This window comes from Maniola jurtina, chromosome Z, assembly GCF_905333055.1.
Source record: "Maniola jurtina chromosome Z, ilManJurt1.1, whole genome shotgun sequence".
NCBI classification, from domain to species: Eukaryota; Metazoa; Arthropoda; class Insecta; order Lepidoptera; family Nymphalidae; genus Maniola; species Maniola jurtina.
Genome location: NC_060058.1, coordinates 898,786 through 919,350, shown reverse-complemented (window position 1 = coordinate 919,350; position 20,565 = coordinate 898,786). Strand labels below are relative to the sequence as shown.

Sequence of the window (20,565 nt, the reverse complement as noted above, 5' to 3'; positions counted from 1 at the left end):
ATTAAATAGTATTTATTAAAAAAAAATTTGACTATGATTTGAAGTGTGTGAAACTTAGCTATGACCGTGTGGTGGCGCGCTCTTGGGAAGGCGTAAGCACAGGAGTAGCGAACAGAGTCAAAGCTTCATACAAGCGCGCTACGATAGGTACACTACTACAAGCTTGAGGCGCGTGTGTGCGTGAGCACAGGCGCTTCGTCGCGTACGGAGAGAAATCGGTTTATACCGGCTCGGCCTGTGCTCAAGCTCAGGGGCTGCAGTACACGTCGCGCGTCGTGTTTTCATTTAATTTAATGTTAATGATAATAATTTAAATAGTGTTTAAAATCTATTTTCTTGGACTGTCATAGATTTTGTTCAAAATCAATATCTGAGGATCCCTAGGCTCACAAAACGGGAAACTGTTACCAAAACTTAAAAAAGTCGACGCCATTTTGAAATTCTTTGTTAATTGACCGATTTCGTTCAAAATCGATATAATTAGAGCTCCCTAGGATCACAAAACAGGAAACTGTTACCAAAACTTAAAAAAGTCGACGCCGTTTTGAAATTCTTTGTTAATTGACCGATTTCGTTCAAAATCGATATTTAGAGCTCCCTGGGATCACAAAATAGGAAACTGTTACCAAAATTTAGCCGGCGCCATTTTGAAATTCTTTGTTATTGTACCGATTTCGTTCAAAATCAATATCTGAGGATCCTTAGGATCACAAAACAGGAAACTCTTACCAAAATTTAAAACAGTTGGCACCATTTTGTAATTTTTTGTAAATTGACCGATTTCGTTCAAAATCGATATTTTGATCTATCGATCGATATTTAAACTAGGCAATCACAACAAAAACAAACTTTGCCATATTGTTGAACTATTAAACTATTGTTAAACTATTGTTTATTAAATTGTATCCTCCTGTGCCAACCCTACCAAAATATTTATAAATTTTGCTCGCTTCTTAGAAGCTTTGACTCTGTTCGCTACTCTGTGGCCTAAGTCCAGCATACATGCTAATCGATTGATGATTTCAAGGAAAGAATACGAGAAAAAAAACAAAGTTTGTATAATTTTAAATCAATATATTGTATCATAATTTAAGGACACTATTTACAATAAACTGTTGTAAATCGTCTACGTAACAAATTGTGAATAAGATTGATACAGACTACACTTTTACTGTAAATTGTTTAGTAACGTAATAAGGCCACTGTAGGGGATTAGTTTTGTACATCAATTTGTAAGGTGTCGATCCCACTGGCCACGATCTGAGGGGTGATTCGTTTAGTGATCAGCACTATGGTAGCCACAGAGCTCATTTGACATTAGTTAGTCATTCATTGCTGCTTCACTGAGTGAAATTAAAATATTATTCATAGAAAAACTTCAATGGATTAGAAATATATGTCAAATGAGCTCGGTCACAAGGGTGCCAACGTGCCAAAAGGGTGCAGGAGTAATACCGAAGCAAGCAAGATTAATCGCAGGCTTAGCAGTGTGCCACAAAGTTCTGCACAGGTTAAATGCACTACTATTCAACATATTTTGTTGCTGAGGTCTGAAGAGCGTTGGCTGTGAGATCGACGCCTGAGAAAATTAAAACTAACAATATTTTTGCTATTAAACATTTAAAGGCTCGTGTACATTATGACTAGTTCTCGTAAATATTGAGATATAGGTGCCTTAAAAAGTATACTAGGCTTTGTCTATACGTTACTATTCGCACATATTTCGATTTATATGATCTTTAAATAATTTTAAATACGTATCGAAAACTCCAGAACCTTCATGATTCGAACCTAGGTCTTCTAGGTTTGCGCCCGAGCCCTATTATTAAAAATTATTATCAAAAAATTAATTGAAAAAATATTTAGAAATTTCCTTGAAGTGTACGTAAAACACTATCATAAGTATTATAAAAATATATTAAAATCTTTGTAAATTACTGTTAGTGGGATTTACGTGAAAGTTTCTGACATAATACAGCCATGTACGTAACGTATAGAATAGTACAGTATAGAAAAGGCAACATTGTCACTGTGATACAAACCTTTAAAGTTATCTTACGTTAGCTATCGGCCGAATTAATAATAATCAATCTACCTCATCACTACCCATTTATAAATGCGAAAGTGTGTTTGTTTGTTGCTTTGTTCGTTTCTCCTGACTTGACAACGGAGCAACGGATCGGCGTGGTTCTTTGCATGGATACAGTTAAGGACTTGGAGAGTGACAAAGACTTTTCATCCCAGAAAATAACAGAGTTCTCACGGGATTTCGAAAGTCCAAATCCACGAGGACGAAGTCGCAGGCATCGGCTAGTCTGTCGATAAGTTAGCGACGATGTTACTTTTCAAAAAGCTTATTTGACAAGTAACGTTACATTAATTTACCGATGAATAGATCGATTGATTCGGACGTATGTTTACAGGAATCCGTAGCTGCCTTTATTATTGTAGTGTTTGTATAGTAATATAATAACTGAGCCGTTTAATATTTAACTATGAAAGCCTGCACCGATGCGGCACATTATATACATACATTCGGGGTACTTTTGTGTCCGTCAAAATAAATCGCGTACAACTACGCACGACAGACACGGGACTAAAATGACCCCGTACAAAACTTTTTGTATATGAAAAATAGCCAAAGACATCGACAGACAATCGACCGCACAAAAGTACGGAGGAGTCCGCGAAAAAAAAATTCGCACACCATAAAATCAACTAATGAAAATTGCGATGGTCAGTAATCGGCTAGCAGTACAGTCATAGCACGTAAAATAAGGTCAATTGCGCAACGCAGTCTCAATCATAATCTTCTGTAAAATTGTAACAATCCAAATTGAGTATTTTTTTCCAAGTCAACCCATCCGAGTCAACCGTCCAAGTGAATAAAGATTGCGTCACGCAATAACCCCCTCCACCAACTTAGTATATTGTTAATAGTGATTGTTAAATAGCTTATTATAATACTTCTATATCCAAAGCGTTTTTCAAACAAACACAAAACTAATATAGCGACATAGAAAGATTAGCAATCCAATTGTCTAAAAAATATACAAAGATATTTCGATATGCTCGTTTTGTCTCTATAACAAAATTGTATATTATGTTAATATATTATTTTAACTGTGATTAATGTGACCACTTACCGCTTAAAAACAAATTAACTAACTAGTAATAACAATTAAATTAGTTAAATTTAATCTAAATATTATGCCAAAATGTGTAAAATGCATATAAAAGCAACCATAATATTGTATATAATAAATAGTTAAATAGCCAACTTCGGTTTCGATATACAAATAATTAATAAATATTGTGATTTGATTGCAAACATTTACACTATTCATAGACCTTTCCTAATAAAAAATTTCACTATGTTCACAATTTATGCTTATACAAGTTTTCAGACTAAGCGCGACCTTACTAATGAACTTTGTATAGTGGTTATTTATAATACCAGTATAAACTAGAGTGAGGGAACTCTCGGTTTGATCCTGAATGGACGATAAGTCAAATATTAGGCTACGGTGACGTAAAATCATAGAAAAATAAGGCTCCTTTAAGCACATGAGTAGCGAACAGAGTCAAAGCTTCATACAAGCGCGCTACGATAGGTACACTACCACAAGCTTGAGGCGCGTGTGAGCGTGAGCACAGGCGCTACGGCGCGTACGGAGAGAAATCGGTTTATACCGGCTCGGCCTGTGCTCAAGCTCAGGGGCTGCAGTACACGTCGCGCGTCGTGTTTTCATTTAATTTAATGTTAATGATAATAATTTAAATGGTGTTTAAAATCTATTTTCCTGAACTGTCATAGATTTTATTCAAAATCAATATCTGAGGATCCCTAGGATCACAAAACAGGAAACTGTTACCAAAAGTTTAAGAAGTCGACGCCATTTTGAAATTCTTTGTTAATTGACCGATTTCGTTCAGAATCGATATCTGAGGATCCCTAGGATCACAAAACAGGAAATTGTCACCAAAATTTAAAACAGTTGGCGCCATTTTGTAATTCTTTGTAAATTGACCGATTTCGTTCAAAATCGATATTTAGATCTATCGATCGATATTTAAAGATCGATATTTAAACTAGGCAATCACAACAAAAACAAACTTTGCCATATTGTTGAACAATTAACTATTGTTTATTAAATTGTATCCTTCTGTACAACCCTACCAAAATAGTTATAAATTTTGCTCGGTTCTTAGAAGCTTTGACTGTTCGCTACTCTGTAACTTTTTCATATCTTATTAATAAATTTTTAGTAGTAAGGGGAAAAATGTATAGAACCTTACCTTATTGGTCCGAAATATTTTAAAAGGCATTGTAAATACATATTTTGCGTGTTGTAAAGCAATGACTTCTCACGCGCCATTTTAACTTTGATTTCTTTAGAAATAAATAGTTTTGTGTAAACTAGTGACCTATCTAATAAACTTCTTAAGGCGCAACTTGTGACAAATTTAGGCCTTTGCCGAACGGAAGGAACGCAAATGTTACTTCTGTCCATAATCTTTGTTTGAAACGGCCACCAAACAGAACTGCCATTATTTAGGGGAGTTTAATCAAAGGTTCTAATTTTTATTTACTACGATTCTTTTTCAAAGCTATCTCATCCGGCTCATGGGTGCGAACATCGTGTCTTTTGGTGAGAGATTGCAAAGCATTAACACGCTGGCCAGAATAGGCCGAACAAGTAACATGTGCGCCTCAAAAATATTTCGAAAAAATAAGAATATTTTAACTAACTTTAATAGGTACTTAAAAGTAAGATTTATACATACACCTTTTATAAATAATCGTAAACTTGGTCACTACAACAAAAAAAGCTTAAATAATTGAGATTAAGAACGTCCGAGAACAAACACTATCTGTATTGAAACATACTTATAGTAAATTTAATTAATATCATTTTAAGTAATGAAAGTATATAAATAGTTATTATATCAATAAATAGTAAATTGTGTACTTACTTAAAATCTAATTGAAGATTAACAATGAAAGTTAACAGTAACTAAACTGATTTATAAACTGTTATAAGAGGGCGTGATATATCATATCATGTGGTGCTTTGACTGCCCATGGCCTATAAACAGAAAGATACTTTCCCAAAATTACTACTATTTCTCTGAGGCGTCGGCTTCTAATTTGAAGGGCCCGGGTTTTGATCCTGGGAAAACATCGTGAGAAAACCTGCATGTCTAAGAGTTCGCTAAAATTTTATCAAAGCCTAGTATTACTTAACCTTAAACATTTTTTTGCATTAACTTTCTTTATTTGTCATATGTAATGAAAGAAATGCTAGATAAATATGTATTGCATAAGTAGTATAACTAAAATTGTAGTTAGTTCTTGAGCATGAGCAAATGAAAAATACGGACAGACATATAGATAGACAGACAACGAAGTGATGCTATAAAAGTTCCTTTTTACTTTTGAGGTAAGGAACCCTAAAAACGTTGAACCGATTTATGAAAATTTTGGTTTTCTCATTAAACAGGCCGTCAAAGCAACTAATGATGTAAAGCATTCTACTCACTACACTGCGGCAGAGCCGATTCCCTACACACGGCCCTCTCAGTACTTCTTATTGGATGCATATAGCTGCTCCTGCCAGCCGATCTGGGATCCAGCTTAGAATGACCCTACACCCAACATGACAATAAACTGATTGAAAAATCCTATCACAATGTAAAGGATTATTTAAACGATATAAAAGCTTGGGATTGAGTTGCCAAACAGCTTTGATAGTTCTAATGAGTATAAGTGATTTTGTAAAGTGGTGATAATAAAAAAAAGAATATCCGGCTGAGTTTGTTATGGGCTCATCTCTGACTTGGGTGCGTTTAGAACCCTCGTAGCTTCAGTTTTAAGCTAACGTAATTAATTATCACCACTACATCATTGTTTGACAATCAGAAAGTGTACAAAGTACCCAATTTGAATAAATGTCTTTGACTTTGACTACAGGATTCTCCCCACCTTAAAACGACCCAGGCGCAGTATCGTGAGTAGAATGCTTAAACGTGATACCATTTAGTATATAAAATACTCTGTATACTTTTCGTTCAAGTTCTATGTCCTTAACAACTCAAACAAACATACTATCCACTATATCAACAACAAAACTGCACAATATCAACCTATTCAGTTGTTACATAAGTTGGTACGTTTCCAATAATATATCGTCAACGATATTATATGAAAAGAAGTACCACAATAATTATGAAATCAACAATAAATCATGATACACTTCTTCAGATGGATAAACCAATTTGAAATCACACAAAAAAATGGACAATCCAATAGCGAATACAAAAAAATAATGAAACAAAGCAACTCATGAACTAACGTAATAATATATTATGTTACAGTAAAAGTCGATTAGGCTAAGTTGAGAGGCAAAGTAGACTCTACCCGGGCGGTGACAAAGATCCAACACTTTTTACACCTTGAATAATAATAAAATTGCTTCCGAAGGAATCGATCCCGGGCCGTCCAAATTACCGCTCATCACTCCACGAGATAGATCATCATAACTACAATGAGGATCCACACTGTCAATTTATCCCGGACAGGTAGCACATAAGCGAACTGGCCCAAACGGCCATAGAGGTAGTATATCATCTGTGGAACAGGCTATACAGAACTGTCAAGTCATTGAAATAAATAAAAATAAAAAAATTGCTGTCAAGCGCCATGATTTTAATTGTAAGTTTCCAGGTATCATACATCTTTACATAAATCACGAAACAATTGTATACAGGGTGTTTGGTAATTAGTATATAAAGACGACACGTATCCATGCTACTTTGATCTGATAAATACAATGCTGTAGTATAATGACGAAATAAAATTATAAAAATTTTCATTCAAAATTTTAATTTTTTTTTATGTCAAAGTTTTCATGGCCCTAACGTGCCCTAACTCACTGAGATCCGCTGGCCATCTTTAGATACGCCAACGCCAACGATCTCAGTGAGTTAGGGCTCGTTAGGGCCATGAAAACTTTGACATTAAAAAAAATTAAAATTTTGTATGGAAATTTTTATAATTTTATTTCGATCAAAGTAGCATGGGTACGTGTCGTCATTATATACTTATTACCAAACACCCTGTATTGTATTGATAACAAAACAAAACGAACTATGTTGATTTGACATTGATATTTGCCGGACCTCGTGGCGCCCTATGAGGTCAGTTTTGCGCGTGGATCCCCATTGGTAACTGTACATTTATTTCGTGGCTATGAACAAAAGCCAGGCGTCCAGAGACGTCATCAAAAAAAAAAAAAAGTTATTAGAACAAGGCTACTTATGCTCGAAAGTTCACTTTATACAGTCTGACAAGACTCTCTTGGCGCGTGGCCAAAATCGAAACTAATGCCGCCATCTTGTGAAGTGTCATGATGTATGTGGCGTTGCTAAGTAAAAAAATCTATTTTTTTTAATTATTAAAGTCATTCCATATACATAACTTCGCGATATATTCTAATAATACAGCATAAATGTTTTTGCATCTTATAGCTATATTTGGCAATAGGTAAGTGAAGTATTTAAGGGTAAACATGATAGGTTGCAAGTCGATGGCCTATCAATGGTTTTTTTAATTTTTTTCGATATGGAAAAAGGGATGGCTTTCCCATTACTGTTTCAGTTAAAATTAGATAAAACTTACTCGATTTTCAACATTGACATTTTCAAGATATTCCCTAAACTTGAGAAGATTTTATTTTCTGGCAGCCTTTGTGCTACAATTGCGGCCCCGTGTCAATGACACTCAAGTGCCAAGAGAGTCTTGTCCGACTGTTATCTAATTATCTAAAATAAGACCTATTTACTGTTTTTCATCTCGACGCCATTGTTCAGCTTTTTGTACTCTGCGAAGAGATCGCGCACATCGTTCAGGGACTGCTCGATTTGTTGCACGAACTTGGTTGAGCTCTGCAACCGAACAGAACAGTTCTTCAAACAAACCATTTTACTCTTTTCACTATTAGTGAAAAAAAACCGGCCAAGTGCGAGTCAGACTCGCGCACCGAGGGTTCCGTACTCGGGTATTTTTCTGACATTTTGCGCAATAAATCAGAAACTATTATGTATAAAAATCTGTTTTAGAATTTACAGGTAAAACCCTTTCGTATAATAACCCCGCTTGTTATAGTTATCTTTTTTTTAAATTGAACAAATATTTGTACATGAACACATTTTAATTTTTTTTTGTGATTTAACCACAAATTCACGGTTTTATATACCAACCAAACATGATTCTAGGTCAACGGGAAGTACCCTATAAGTTTCTTGACAGACACGACAGACAGACAGACAACAAAGTGATCCTATAAGGGTTCCGTTTTTCCTTTTGAGATACGGAATCGTAAAAAACGTACCGTTACGGGGCAGTTGAGTTTGCTGGAGACGTGGAAGAACAGAGTGTCCTCGCCCGCGATGATGTAAGACACGCCATAGCCGTCGTCCGCCACAGGCCCGAAACCACCGCCCGCGCTCACGCACTTGGGGTACTTCTTGAGGTCCAGTAGGCTCGTTTGACCTGACACAGGGCAGTGCAGATTACACTCACAGTTTACGACAGTTAGGGAAACCTCCAATACTAATTTTCATAGATATAATTTGAAAATTAACGGACTTTCATACAAACTTGATCCCATTTAACCCACTTGAGGGCAGAATTTTTAAAACTCAAAAAATTATGATTGTTTTTTGTATCCACAACATTTAGCTGAGTTTAGGCCTCGACACGACATATTTCAGACTTAAAGATGTTATTTCTGTTAAATGTTTATTGTGTTTGATATATGTTGGATCAGCAAATAGAAATAATTCTATTGTATTCTATTCTAAAATACACATATGTTCAGTTTTGCTTACCATGTGGCGTCTGGCTGGTGGACAGTCGCCAGGGCTCGTTGAACACCTCCTGCAGGAAAGGCGAGTCCAGCTCGAGGTACTTGGAGACCACGTAGAGGCAGAACAGGTGGCGGTCGATGCCTCTGCCCGCCATGGCGTCCTGGTAGCCCAGTTGGTGACGCGCCGCCGCCACTCGCAAGCGCTTCACGCGCTCCTCCACCTTAAGGGTTAGGGATAGTTATCAAAAGCCCAGAACCGAACAAAAAATACATTAAGGCGTAGTTGAGCGTAATGTGGGGTAAAATCATATCGCGGCCCTCGCGGTACAGTCTCGTTATGGACATGTCGTGCATGGGGCAGAAGTACGACAACTGTAGGTCGTGATGGCTCCGAATGAAACGCCGCAACACATTTATGTACAATCATATTACAATCTTATTTAGACACTGTATTTACAACGTGGTGGTCCGGAACGTAGCCACACTCGGGAGCATTTTGCTGAACCGATGTTGATGTGGGTCTCGGAGTTCTCAGAGAGCTGCAGGAATTCGGATTGTTCCGAATTCAATTTCTTGGTTCTTTTTTTCTGTCAGCTGTGTACCAGCCAGCCAACCTCAACGGCGACTGTAGAGGTTGCATGCCTCTACACAGGATCATTTGCGCATGGACGTTAAGGTCGTCACTCACCGTCGTAGTGGGGTCCTGCATGGCTTTGACCCAGGCGCAGCTCTCCAGCGTACAGGAGCGCACGGTCTCAGTGCGGCCCTCGCGGTACAGCCTCGTCATGGACGCCTCGTACGTGAGGCAGAACCGCCCCGCCGCGCGGAAGTACGACAGCTGCAGGATCATTTGGATGAACGCGTCTGGCGATATGTGGCAGCTCTTCATGAAACCTGTCAATGAACTTGTGGTTGTGATCGTGCCCTAGTTTAACAGACGACTCTCCATCACTCGCTCTATACAAACGTTTTTGAATGGTGCTAAATCACCCAACACCATGTAGTTCCGTTAGCCCCGCTAACTGTGGCCTGGGATTTGAATAAAATTATAAAAAACTTGTCCCGTTGTAACCGCTAACGTGTCCCCATTGATGGGGACAACGGGATTTGAATAAAATTACTAACAACTTGTCCCGTTATCGCCATTCTCCATTTCTGTTCAACGGGGAGTGCGGTAATTGAATAAAATTAGCGGCGACTTGCGATTTGCGTCGATGCAGAAACGATGCTGAATCTATACTACGCGATTCTATCACAACTAAATCACTACCTATTGCGCGTAACGATCAAAAGTACAGCGATGCAGACGCGCGTTACCGAAACGCGCTACTGAGTCGCCGTGGATAAAGAGTTGGTATACCTTTCCCATAGCCGGTGAACATGAGTATGCGTAGATCCAGGTCCTTGAGCAACGCGTCAGCGACACGGTACGAAGTGTCCACCGCTGCCACCAAGGGCTCCGAGAGGTGCCAAGTCAGCCGTACGGGGGGCGGCGGTGGTGCTGCAACCACTCCGCGCGTGTTCCCGCTTTCATCGTACCTGAACGACAGAACGGGCTCTTAAGGCCTGTACGCACGCATCAGTGCCGCACTCTGACTGCACGTAGGTCCGTGCTATTTGCACGTGATCGCCGTCGGTACTTTAACTGATTTTTAGTACATTCTAGAGGTAAAAAGCAGTTAAAGTTGCTAAAGGCTTTGAGCCTCTGCACAAGCGGACTCAATTCCGAAAGGTTTTTCTACCTTTCGCGGCGAGCTATGCATTCAGAGACACCTATGATAATTTTATGGAACGTTCGCTGGAAAGTTCCTCACTAAACTAAAATGCTCATTGTCATAATGTAACTTTTAGTTCCTGAGTTGTGGGGGATAGATTTATCTAGACTTTATGGCGGAGAACTTACCCATACTCTAACTCAGACCAGATCACGTATTCCCAAAGATGGCCCATGACTGGCGCGTCTGCCCTGTAACCAAAACGTTGAAATGTAGATTTAACACTACGCGAGTATTGACATCTTTTTCTCACCAATGTAATAAGAAAAGGACAGACAAACTGAATTTAATATAGAACTGTCAGACCTTATGTGGCAGTCGTAAGCCTTATTGTTTATTTGCAGAGTGCACTCAAAGTCAAAGTCTGCAAATTGGGTACCATTGTACACTTTTTGATGGTCAGTTGTTGTTAGTAAGATGTAACGGTAGGTTGTGACGATGAGTCACAAACAGCCTACATGGTCAGTAAAACTCCATGTACAGTAGATATAAGATTTAGATGTAAATAAATAGATAACGGTTTGTGTGTGACCATTGTTTTTCTTAGCTGACAAGTCAGGCAGGGTTCCCTATCCTTTATGTACGTAGTAAGGACGTTGCACACCCTAGCCTCCTTGCTACGTTACAAGGTAATGATAATTAATTACGTAAACTAAAACCTAAAGCTACGAGGGTTCCTAACACGCCCAGATCTCAGAAGAGCCCCCAACAAACTCAGCCAGATATTCTTTTTATTATCACTTTACAAAACCTAAAAGAATCCGTCCTCTTTTTCCTTGCCTGCATGTTTAACATTCTTCTATTATGTATATGATTTTCTTTCCTCTGCATTACATGCCCATACCATGCTAGCCTATTACCCTATTCATCTATTCTATCACTTGGGCTAGTTTAAACTTCTCCTTAGTCTACTTTTCACACCTTGCAAGACAATGGTCCTCGCATGAATTAAGTTTTTTTTTTAATTTCTTGGAAACTCTTTGATTTTCCATTATATAAAGTGGTCTGGGCTCTAGAATACAAGCTATTTTTGTACTAAATATCGGTAAGCCATTAAAAGTAACAGACAGGCAGAAGACACACTTTCGTATTTATAATATATGATAATATATGGTATGGTTGTTATTTAATTGTTTTGTGCAGGTACTTACCAGCAGGTACCTTCGCCAGTGGTTTAACATGAGTACGAGGTCACTGTTTAGAGCAGCGGTGAACAAGATCCAGTTAGCCTTAATGATTGCCAACCTCCGATAGGAGACGGCACTAGAAGAAGAAGAAGAAGGTACTTACCATGTATGTTCAGTGTTGAACCCAACCTGTAACAATATAATTGCATATTTATATTCTATCCACGAAAACAATTTAGTGTAGGTCTTTCTGTAATCCCATACAAATGACAGACAAAAATCTCAGTGGGCGTTAACCATTTTGAGGTTTTTTGAAAACATTAACATACTGCACCATTATCGAGGCACAAAGCGGACTGGCGCCATCTAGAGTTAGGTAGTTAAAGTTAAGGATTAGAATTCTTTTTTAAAGAATATTAGCCATGCTAATCATGACTAATACTCTCTTTTCCCCTCCAATTAAGCGTAAAGCTCGTGCCAGGACTGGGTACAACAATAGTGCGACGGGTGGGTACAATACAGAAAGGTACTCACAGAACCGTCGGTGCTGAAGCAGAGGTTGAAGGATTTGTCGAACCAGCGGTCGTAGCCTTTGCCGTGCAGCAGCACGCGCCCGTACTGGTCGAGCCGCGACACGTCGTGCTCGTCGAACCCGTACTCCGAGTCATCTGAATAAATAAATATGTAAGTTGGTTGTAACTTTAATTCACAGATGCTATTGACAACGTTTATTTACAATGGTTAGATAATTCTAAAACAATAATTAATTATTCTAAAGAGACGCGCACAAAACGTTCAGACCACCGGCCGAAGATATCATCATTTCATCTGTTAAAAGTATGCTCCTAGAAAAAGCATATTATACAGTCGAAGATTATGTAAATTCAAAAAAAAAAACAAAATTCAAAATATATTTTTATTCTTTTACAAAACTTATACAAGTACTTATAAATTATCAAGAACATCTGCCACTGGTTCGGAATGCTTTTCCTACCGAGAAGAAGAAATGATAAAAAAGTATGGATTTTACTCGCTCGCTCCAGTAATGCGCGGGGCTGCAATTGCTTACATAGAATGGAATATTATTGTTTTAACAATTGAAAAGAGCAACCGCCTAGTTTCTTGCTGGTTATCCTCGGTAGGAACGCCAAACCAAAACCACCAAACCAGTGGTAAATTATTTTGATGATACAAAAGCACTTGTAAAAATTTATTTGAATAAAAAATATTCTATTCTATTGCTTTTTGGTATTAAATGATGGCCCGAATGATTGCACCCAGGCACAACGCACGTTACTGATTTTAGAAATTAAGTAGATTTTATTTGTTGGCAAGCTTTGTTCTACAACTACGCCCCCTGTCAATGTCACTCAAGTGTTGTCGTAGTGCAGAATAGAATAGAATAGATTTTCGTTCAAGTAGACTTTTACAAGAGCTTTTGGATCGTCAAAATAATTTACCATTTTGTAGTTTTATGTAGAATTATGATGAGTAAAATAGCTGGAAAAAGAGGGGTGGGAAGAAGGACGAAGTCATGGCTACGTAACATAAGGGAGTGGACTGGCATAAAAACAGTTGGCGAATATTTGGAGAAGTATTCCAGCTAGCCATGGACAAGGAGGAGGAGACAAGTTTAAACAAGTGACTGCTGACCTTCAGTTATGGAGAGACACATAAAGAAGAAAGAAGAAGTAGTTTTGTGTGTGGTGTGTGCAAGTTACCTAGTGAGACGTGGAAGGCGGCGCGCTCGATGCAGTGCAGCGACGTGCGGTTGTGTCCACGCTGAAACAGCGTTTGCCGCGCGTGCGCCCAGTGCGACCGCTCGCCCGCCGTCAGCGCCGCGATCCTCGCCTCCGCCGGCGCGACTGGCGATTCGTCGCTCAGGATCTGTTGCAGCTGACTGTGGAACGCGCACATTCATCAGATCACACGATCACACGAACCACACCATTTCTTTTTACCCGACTGCGGCAAAGCCAAAAGGAACCCATTCTTGAAAATGAGTTCATGAACACATAGTTAATATTTTCAATTTTCAAAGTAGGATAACTATAACATGTGGGATATCATATGCATAGATATGTAATCATATGAAAGGATTTTACCTGTAGTTTCTAAAACAGATTTTATACCCGACTGCGGGAAAGACGGAAGGGCTATGATTTTAGCAGTCTACATATGTATGTATGCTTGTATCCAGATTCTGTGTGTTCCAACGTAGCGTCTAAACTAATGGGCTGATTTTGATAAGTGAGGTGTCAATTAATGTGTTGTAAAGATCCGGATGACATAGGCTTTATATGACAAGTGTAAATTAAAAATTTATAACACCCCCGACAAGTGAAGGTTACAGTAACTAGAAAAGAGCTGCTAACTTTCAAACTGCTGAACTGATTTTCTAGGATTATAGCTATTTAAAATATCTGAGTTTTCCAAAACATCATTTTCAAATAAATATGTAATTAAGTACAACGCCCATCTTGACAGCTTGACATTTGTCAATTGACATAATATTATGAACCTAACGGTTAGTTAACCTTCTTTTCTACAAGAAAACTAGAAAAGAGCTGATAACTCTTAAATGGCTGAACCAATTTTTTTGGATTATAGCTAAAAACACTCTCGATCAAGCCACCTTTCAAACAAAAAAAAACTAAATTAAAATCGGTTCATTCGTTAAGGCGCTACGATGCCACAGACAGATACACAGATACACAGACACACAGGTACACAAGTCAAACTTATAACACCCCTCTTTTTGGGGCGGGGGTTAAAAAAAATTGACCTAAAGAATGTTAAACTGGACCCTTTCAAGTAAAGATTTTTATATAAACCTGTGAGAATGATACTGCCATTGGCGCAATTAAAATGACATAAGCCTTCTTTGTCGTATTAGTTTACAAATTGCGAAAAACCAAATTAAATTTGAATTTCGAGGGCAGACCTGTCTCATGCATCTTGAACAGCTCAAAAATTGGTTTAAAATAAAAATAAAAGTGAGTGGGGAAGGCCTCACGTCTGTATCTCCGCGGGGTTCAGCAGGCGGCCGCGCGAGTACACCACCAGCTTGTAGTACTTGCCGCGGCAGTGCACGGACACGTGCGTCGAGTCCTGGTAGTGCACGATGCGGTCGCGCTCCACGCCCGGCACGCGCACCGTGTTGAACAGCCGCTCGTACTGCCACGAGCACAGCGGCACCATGCCTTGCAGCATTATCTGTGACAAACAGTAAATCAATACTAGATTATTCAACACTAGCGACCCGCCCCGGCTTCGCACGGGTGGACATTTATTTTTTCTATTTTCCGGGATAAAATATAGCCTATACGGATTCGGAAGAATCCCTCTAAGTAATGGTAAAAGAAATTTTGAAATCGGTCCAGTAGTTTTTGAGCCTATTCAATACAAACATACAAAAATACAAAGGTTTCCTCTTTATAATATTAGTATAGATGGGGGGTAATACAATGTCGTACTAAAGGTCGTAAACTCACCGGTTCCAACTCCTGCCTCTCGATAAGTCTCCTGAAGCGCAGACAGAAATGTATGATGGTGGCTGCGCGCGCGGCTTGCACGCGCGTCGGGCGCAGCAGGGTGTCGGTCCCGTAGAAGTTGGAGTTGACCATCAGCGGCGAGCGACCACGCAGGTACACGTATTCCTCCCACCAATCTGATACGTAGTTGCTTGACCACCTGTTGGGATGATCGTGTTAACATGCATATCAGTACCCTACCACCACCGCTTAGGACGCATGACACGGGTCTGCCCGCTAAATTCGAATATAATTTGGTTGGTGGTAAATAAATACGACAAAGTAGGCTCATGGCTTACTAATTCCGGCAATGGCAGTATCATCTTTACAGGATTACATAAAAATCTTTAGGTACTTGAAAGTGTTCAGTTTAAGAAATTCGCGGGCAGACCCGTGTCATGCACCTTCAAGTAATTTTTCAATATTGTTTTGACATTTTCATACACTGGCACTGTACATAATATATTTTTAGTTTAATGACTAATCCAAAAATATATGGGTATTTTACCATGACTTGAGGATCAAGTATCTCTGTAACTTGACTGCTATAGTTTCTTCGAACTCCTTCGCGAGTCTTTCGACCCGCCTGTAGTTTTCATCGTCCAACAGTGGCCGTACGCTCAATAAGTACTGAAAATTTCCAATCAATTAGTTATCAACGACCAAGTAATAAGAAAAAATACTAAAACTAAACATCACACAATAGCAACCGGGTAAAGGTATTTGAGAAGGGTTGGGATCCTTCCCATTTTTAAGACATCTGTGCTCAGTAGTGGACTGGCGATAGGTTGATCATGATGACGAATGATATTTAGCAGTTGTGTGTGTGTTGCTCACTCAAATGGATGTAACCAAGTACGCTCAGTCAAGTAAAGTCAAGTAGGAGGTGTACCATACAAAATGACTGATAACAAAATGAATTTTTGTGCCAATAGTAAAAAGAGTATGCTACATAAAAATTCATAACGCCCCGGTGGGATGAATACCACACACCCGTGAATTAAAATTGACACTTTGTTTCAAATGGTCTTCTTGTTGACACTATGTTGACAGATGTCTCATTGATTTGCTATTAGGATTGCTCAGCGCCAACAATTAAGGTTATGTACCTCAAAAGGGAAAACGGAACCCTTATAGGATCACTTTGTTATCTGTCTGTTTGTCTGTCTGTCCGTCTGTTGTGTTTGGCAAGAAAACCTATAGGGTATTTCCCGTTGTTCTACCTAGCATGTCGAGTGGTTTTGGGATCTGTGTGGTGCTGCGTGCTACCATATAGATCTGTCTGGTTTAGGGGATTATAGTAAATTAAGCTTTTGGTTCCTTGTATATCATGGACTTCCGCAAAATAACGCCTGCTGCTATACAACTTTGACCGACTTGTGAAATGAAAGAATACAGGACTACAATGATCAGTTTCAAGTTGTAACGTACCCGTCGCATAGTGTCGGAGACGGTAGGCAGCGGCAGCCGAGGCAGGGAGCCTTGGAAGCTGTAGAGACGGGGCTTGTTCCACCCCGAGAGTACCTTAACGACGCTGGCCCATAGCATCGTCTTCATAGATATCCGTGAACCAGGTGCGCGGGACTCGTACATCCATCCCTGCAAAATTTACACATGTTATCAAATCCTCCACAGTATAAATAATTTCGCATTGAATATATATAAAGACGAAAGTTTGTGTGTATGTGTGTAAGTTTGTTGCACTTTCACGCAAAAACTGCTGGTCCGATTTGGCTGAAATTTAGAATGGAGATAGATTATACCCTAGATTAACACATAGGCTACTTTTTATGCCGAAAAATCAATGAGTTCCAACAGGATTTTTAAAAATCCATCCATCTATAGATCTATATCCTAAACGAAGTCGCGGGCATCAGCTAGTCAATAGACAATATTTTACTGTATGGGATTTATAACATGAGTAGTGAAGTTGGTTACTTATGGATCTCCTCATTTTTAAAACATAAACGACTAGACAGAGAGTGAGAGAGACAGAAGTATTTGGACTATTTTGTTTTCATGAGTAAGTTTTAACCCTAGACAATCTATGCTAGATACCCACCTTGTACATAAGCAGGAGCTTGAGCGCATACCGCATCAAGAAGATGACCGTCAACCACATCGCGAGGGCAGCAAGAAGACAAGCTATAACTTGCCATAACGTTGAATTACTGCAGAGAAAATATATCTATATAATAGGTATGTTATAAATATAAGTGTAAATTAAAAATTTTCAACACCCCCGACAAATCATTTTCAAATAAATAATTATGTATATCTAGGCAACATCCATCTTGACAGCTTGACATTTGTCAATTGACACTTGAATATTATGAACCTAAGGGTTATCTAACCTTCTCTTCTACAAGAAAACTAGAAAATAGCTGATAACTTTTAAACGGCTGAACCAATTTTTTTTGGATTATAGCTAAGAACACTCTCGATCAAGCCACCTTTCAAACAAAAAAAAGTAAATTAAAATCGGTTCATTCGTTTAGGCGCTACAATGCCACAGACAGATACACAGATACACAGATACACAGACACACAGATACACAGATACACACGTCAAACTTATAACACCCCTTTTTTTGGGTCGGGGGTTAAAAATATTTGACGCTCGCTAGTAATCGTAGAGATCTGTAATTTTTTTGAAAATAAAATATAGCCTATGTTACATCAGGAATTATGTAGCTTTCTTCTGTTGAAAGGATTTTCAAAAGTGATTTAGTACCCAGTGCCAAGGATTACCCGATAGAAACAAACTTACAAACTTTAGCCCTTCACCCAATAGTGTACATTTCCCTGATGCAGAGGTGAGCACTGTGATATTAGCGCTGGTTTGATGCGCACGTACAATTTGAGAATTTATAATTGAATACCATAACTATGTATAGAACTCTGAAAGAGGGAGGCCTGACTCACACTTGGCCAGTCTTTTGCTAAAGTCATTGTATTCATTGTACTCACCTGGGGAGTATCGTCAAAGCTTTCTGCACCAGCCCGAATGGTATGTTCAGGCCGGCAAAGTGTGCCGCCACAAGCACAGTCCAAAGGAAGTACAGCGACTGAAGGTGGCCCGGGTACACACCGTTGTGGACACTGTTCTGTGAACCAAAGATAACGATTGAGGAGCTGGCGAACGAAATGGTGTAATTTCACAAAATAATTTACACAAGGAGCAAAATACTGAATGAATAAATACAAAACTGGCCAAGTGCAAAATTTCATGATTCTATAGGTCAACGAGAAGTACCCTATAGGTTTTCTTGACAGACACTACGGACAGACAGACAACCAACAAAGTGATCCTATACGGGTTCCGTTTTTCCTTTTGAGGTAACGGAATCCTAAAAACGAATACTTACTCTGAAACGCGCCAAGCGCTTCTTCCACGAGCGTAGACCAGACTCCCAAACCAAGTAGAGGACCTCACGGTCAAAGTTCACGTCCCAACCGTCGTGGGTGATCGCGAACGAGAATGCCACAGCAGAATGAGCTTCCGCCATCTTGGCTCACGACCAACCTGCAAGTAGTGATACAATAACTAATTCATCATCATCATCATCATCATCGCGTGCCTTCTTCGAAACGAAGTTTGGCGATCATCATCCGAAAAGCTTCTCTATTAAAAGCCGCCTCTTTCAACTTCGGGTAACTAAGCCCTGTCCATGAAGAATAACTAATTATAAGCCTCAATAGCTCAACGGATATTGGACTGAATTCCGCAAACACAGCGGCTCAGACCATACTCCCCAGACCTAGCTCCAACAAATTACCATTTTTTTCGAAATTTGGTTAACTTCCTGCAATGGAAAAATTCAACTCCAATGGGGCAGTCCAAAGCGCATTCAAAGATTTTATTGATTCCCGTCCGAATGGTTTTTTTAGTAAAGGGATCAATGAACTACCTATGAGATGGCAAAAGTGCATAGATAGCAGTGGTACATACTTTGATTAAATAAATGTATAAAAAAAATCGACTTAATGTTCCTCACTTACAAAACGCCAATTTCAGTGAGGGCCTAATATTATAATCTCGAAGAAAAAAATAAAAGTTATAAGAGAAATCTTTTCAAAATACATTCGCATAGCCGGACGACCACATTCGCAACTGTCCACGCACACATACGTACCAGGTGTCAAAGTCTAATCTGAGAACGCTACTTTTCATACGTGGATAGCATCGCAATTAGGGGATATCGAGAAAACAATCACAATAGACGAATATCACAATAGATTCAGATAATAACTATAAATAACTTTACAAACAAATACATATTAAGGAACCTTTAACATGACACACGATAAAAAGTTAACTTCCTCAGTAGTGAGTAGATATTTAAAAAAAGAACTAAGTTATACTCGTTAAAGTAACGACCTATGCAAAATAATTAACAATAATCATTACTTACGTTTATTAGGAAAACCAAGCGAAGATTAGCGTCGATGAATACCTATGCAAGTCCTCAGTTATGCAGATACCTAGGTCCTGAAATAACAGTACCTTGTTGGTTAATTTATTATACACCTTTTGTCACCATATTTATTACTAATGGGAGGCGATCACCTAATTATGAAGGTATTTTACATTGATCCGCCTAATTAATGGCAAATTGGGAATTTAACCAGTATTATTAAAAATATAATTATTGAAAAAATACAAAGCAGCAACCCGCATCTGCATCGAGCAGGCGAAACATAAACCATAGACTATACTTATAAACTGGGCATAAACCAAAGACTACAATATTATACTGGGTTAAGACAGGCAACTCGGGTCCTATGGGCAGTCCTTTAGAGTGAGCGCCATCTAGTGTTAGGCATAAACCATATAAACCATTGACGTAGGTACCTCTATCTATCAAATCGATGGCATAATTTACACAGATAACTAACTAGGTATTATACTAGTCTAGAGATAATAACATCCTACTCTATGGGCGAAACTATCATAATATACTATAGGTAGGTACCTATTCTTTGCTGATTTTATCTTCGTATTATAAACCACAGAGCAGGCTCGAACTAATGTTGTTTACTATAAAAAATCTCAGCGTTTTATCAAAAAAATAAATTAGTCTGGTACATTCCGTTACAAAGATAACGGACCTCCATAGCTGTCATTAAATGTAATGCCTCGTTAAGGAAGTTAGGTAATGCCTCGTTTGTGCATGGAGGTACATTCATTTCCATTAACAGTCTGGTAAACCATTTTCACAGGATGTTAAATTGACAAACGGAGTATGGTGAAATTACG

At 38.7% G+C, this 20,565-nt stretch overlaps 2 protein-coding genes across 3 annotated transcripts in view; one reads left to right on the top strand and one right to left on the bottom strand.

The window, feature by feature from the left end:
* The window catches only part of LOC123880492 (Y+L amino acid transporter 2-like), a 31,655-nt gene extending 14,450 nt beyond the window's left edge, over window positions 1-17,205 (top strand). Inside the window, exons 11-12 of the transcript XR_006799267.1 lie at window positions 11,850-11,854; window positions 17,194-17,205. The gene's annotated coding sequence lies outside the window, so the exon portion shown is untranslated. The remainder of the gene's footprint in view (window positions 1-11,849; window positions 11,855-17,193) is intronic.
* LOC123880487 (carnitine O-palmitoyltransferase 1, liver isoform) lies at window positions 7,096-20,002 on the bottom strand. Of its 2 annotated transcripts, none has more exons than XM_045928628.1 (18): window positions 19,721-20,002; window positions 18,674-18,831; window positions 18,276-18,412; window positions 17,368-17,476; window positions 16,737-16,904; window positions 15,814-15,935; window positions 15,267-15,465; window positions 14,789-14,988; window positions 13,494-13,672; window positions 12,307-12,440; window positions 11,936-11,961; window positions 10,774-10,836; window positions 10,231-10,409; window positions 9,559-9,764; window positions 8,893-9,091; window positions 8,394-8,554; window positions 7,820-7,947; window positions 7,096-7,348 (listed from the first exon to the last, which is right to left on the bottom strand). In XM_045928628.1, the coding sequence occupies exons 2-17, from the start codon at window positions 18,812-18,814 to the stop codon at window positions 7,837-7,839; spliced, it is 2,334 nt and encodes a 777-aa protein (XP_045784584.1). In that variant the 5' UTR covers window positions 18,815-18,831; window positions 19,721-20,002; the 3' UTR covers window positions 7,096-7,348; window positions 7,820-7,836. The 2 variants fall into 2 exon arrangements, with proteins under 2 accessions (XP_045784584.1, XP_045784583.1); XM_045928627.1 differs by lacking the exon at window positions 7,096-7,348 and having other exon boundaries at window positions 7,691-7,947; window positions 19,721-19,797; window positions 19,876-20,002.
* Between the last annotated feature and the right edge of the window lie 563 nt (window positions 20,003-20,565).

Excerpts from the sequence above, each read along its gene's own strand:
- LOC123880487 (XM_045928628.1), bottom strand. The coding sequence starts at position 18,814 with ATGGCGGAAGCTCATTCTGCTGTGGCATTCTCGTTCGCGATCACCCAC. Across the intron at positions 17,477-18,275 it reads GCTTTGACGATACTCCCCAG|TAATTCAACGTTATGGCAAG; the intron begins GTGAGTACAATG and ends TTTTCTCTGCAG. Across the intron at positions 8,555-8,892 it reads CACCAGCCAGACGCCACATG|GTCAAACGAGCCTACTGGAC; the intron begins GTAAGCAAAACT and ends GCCCTGTGTCAG.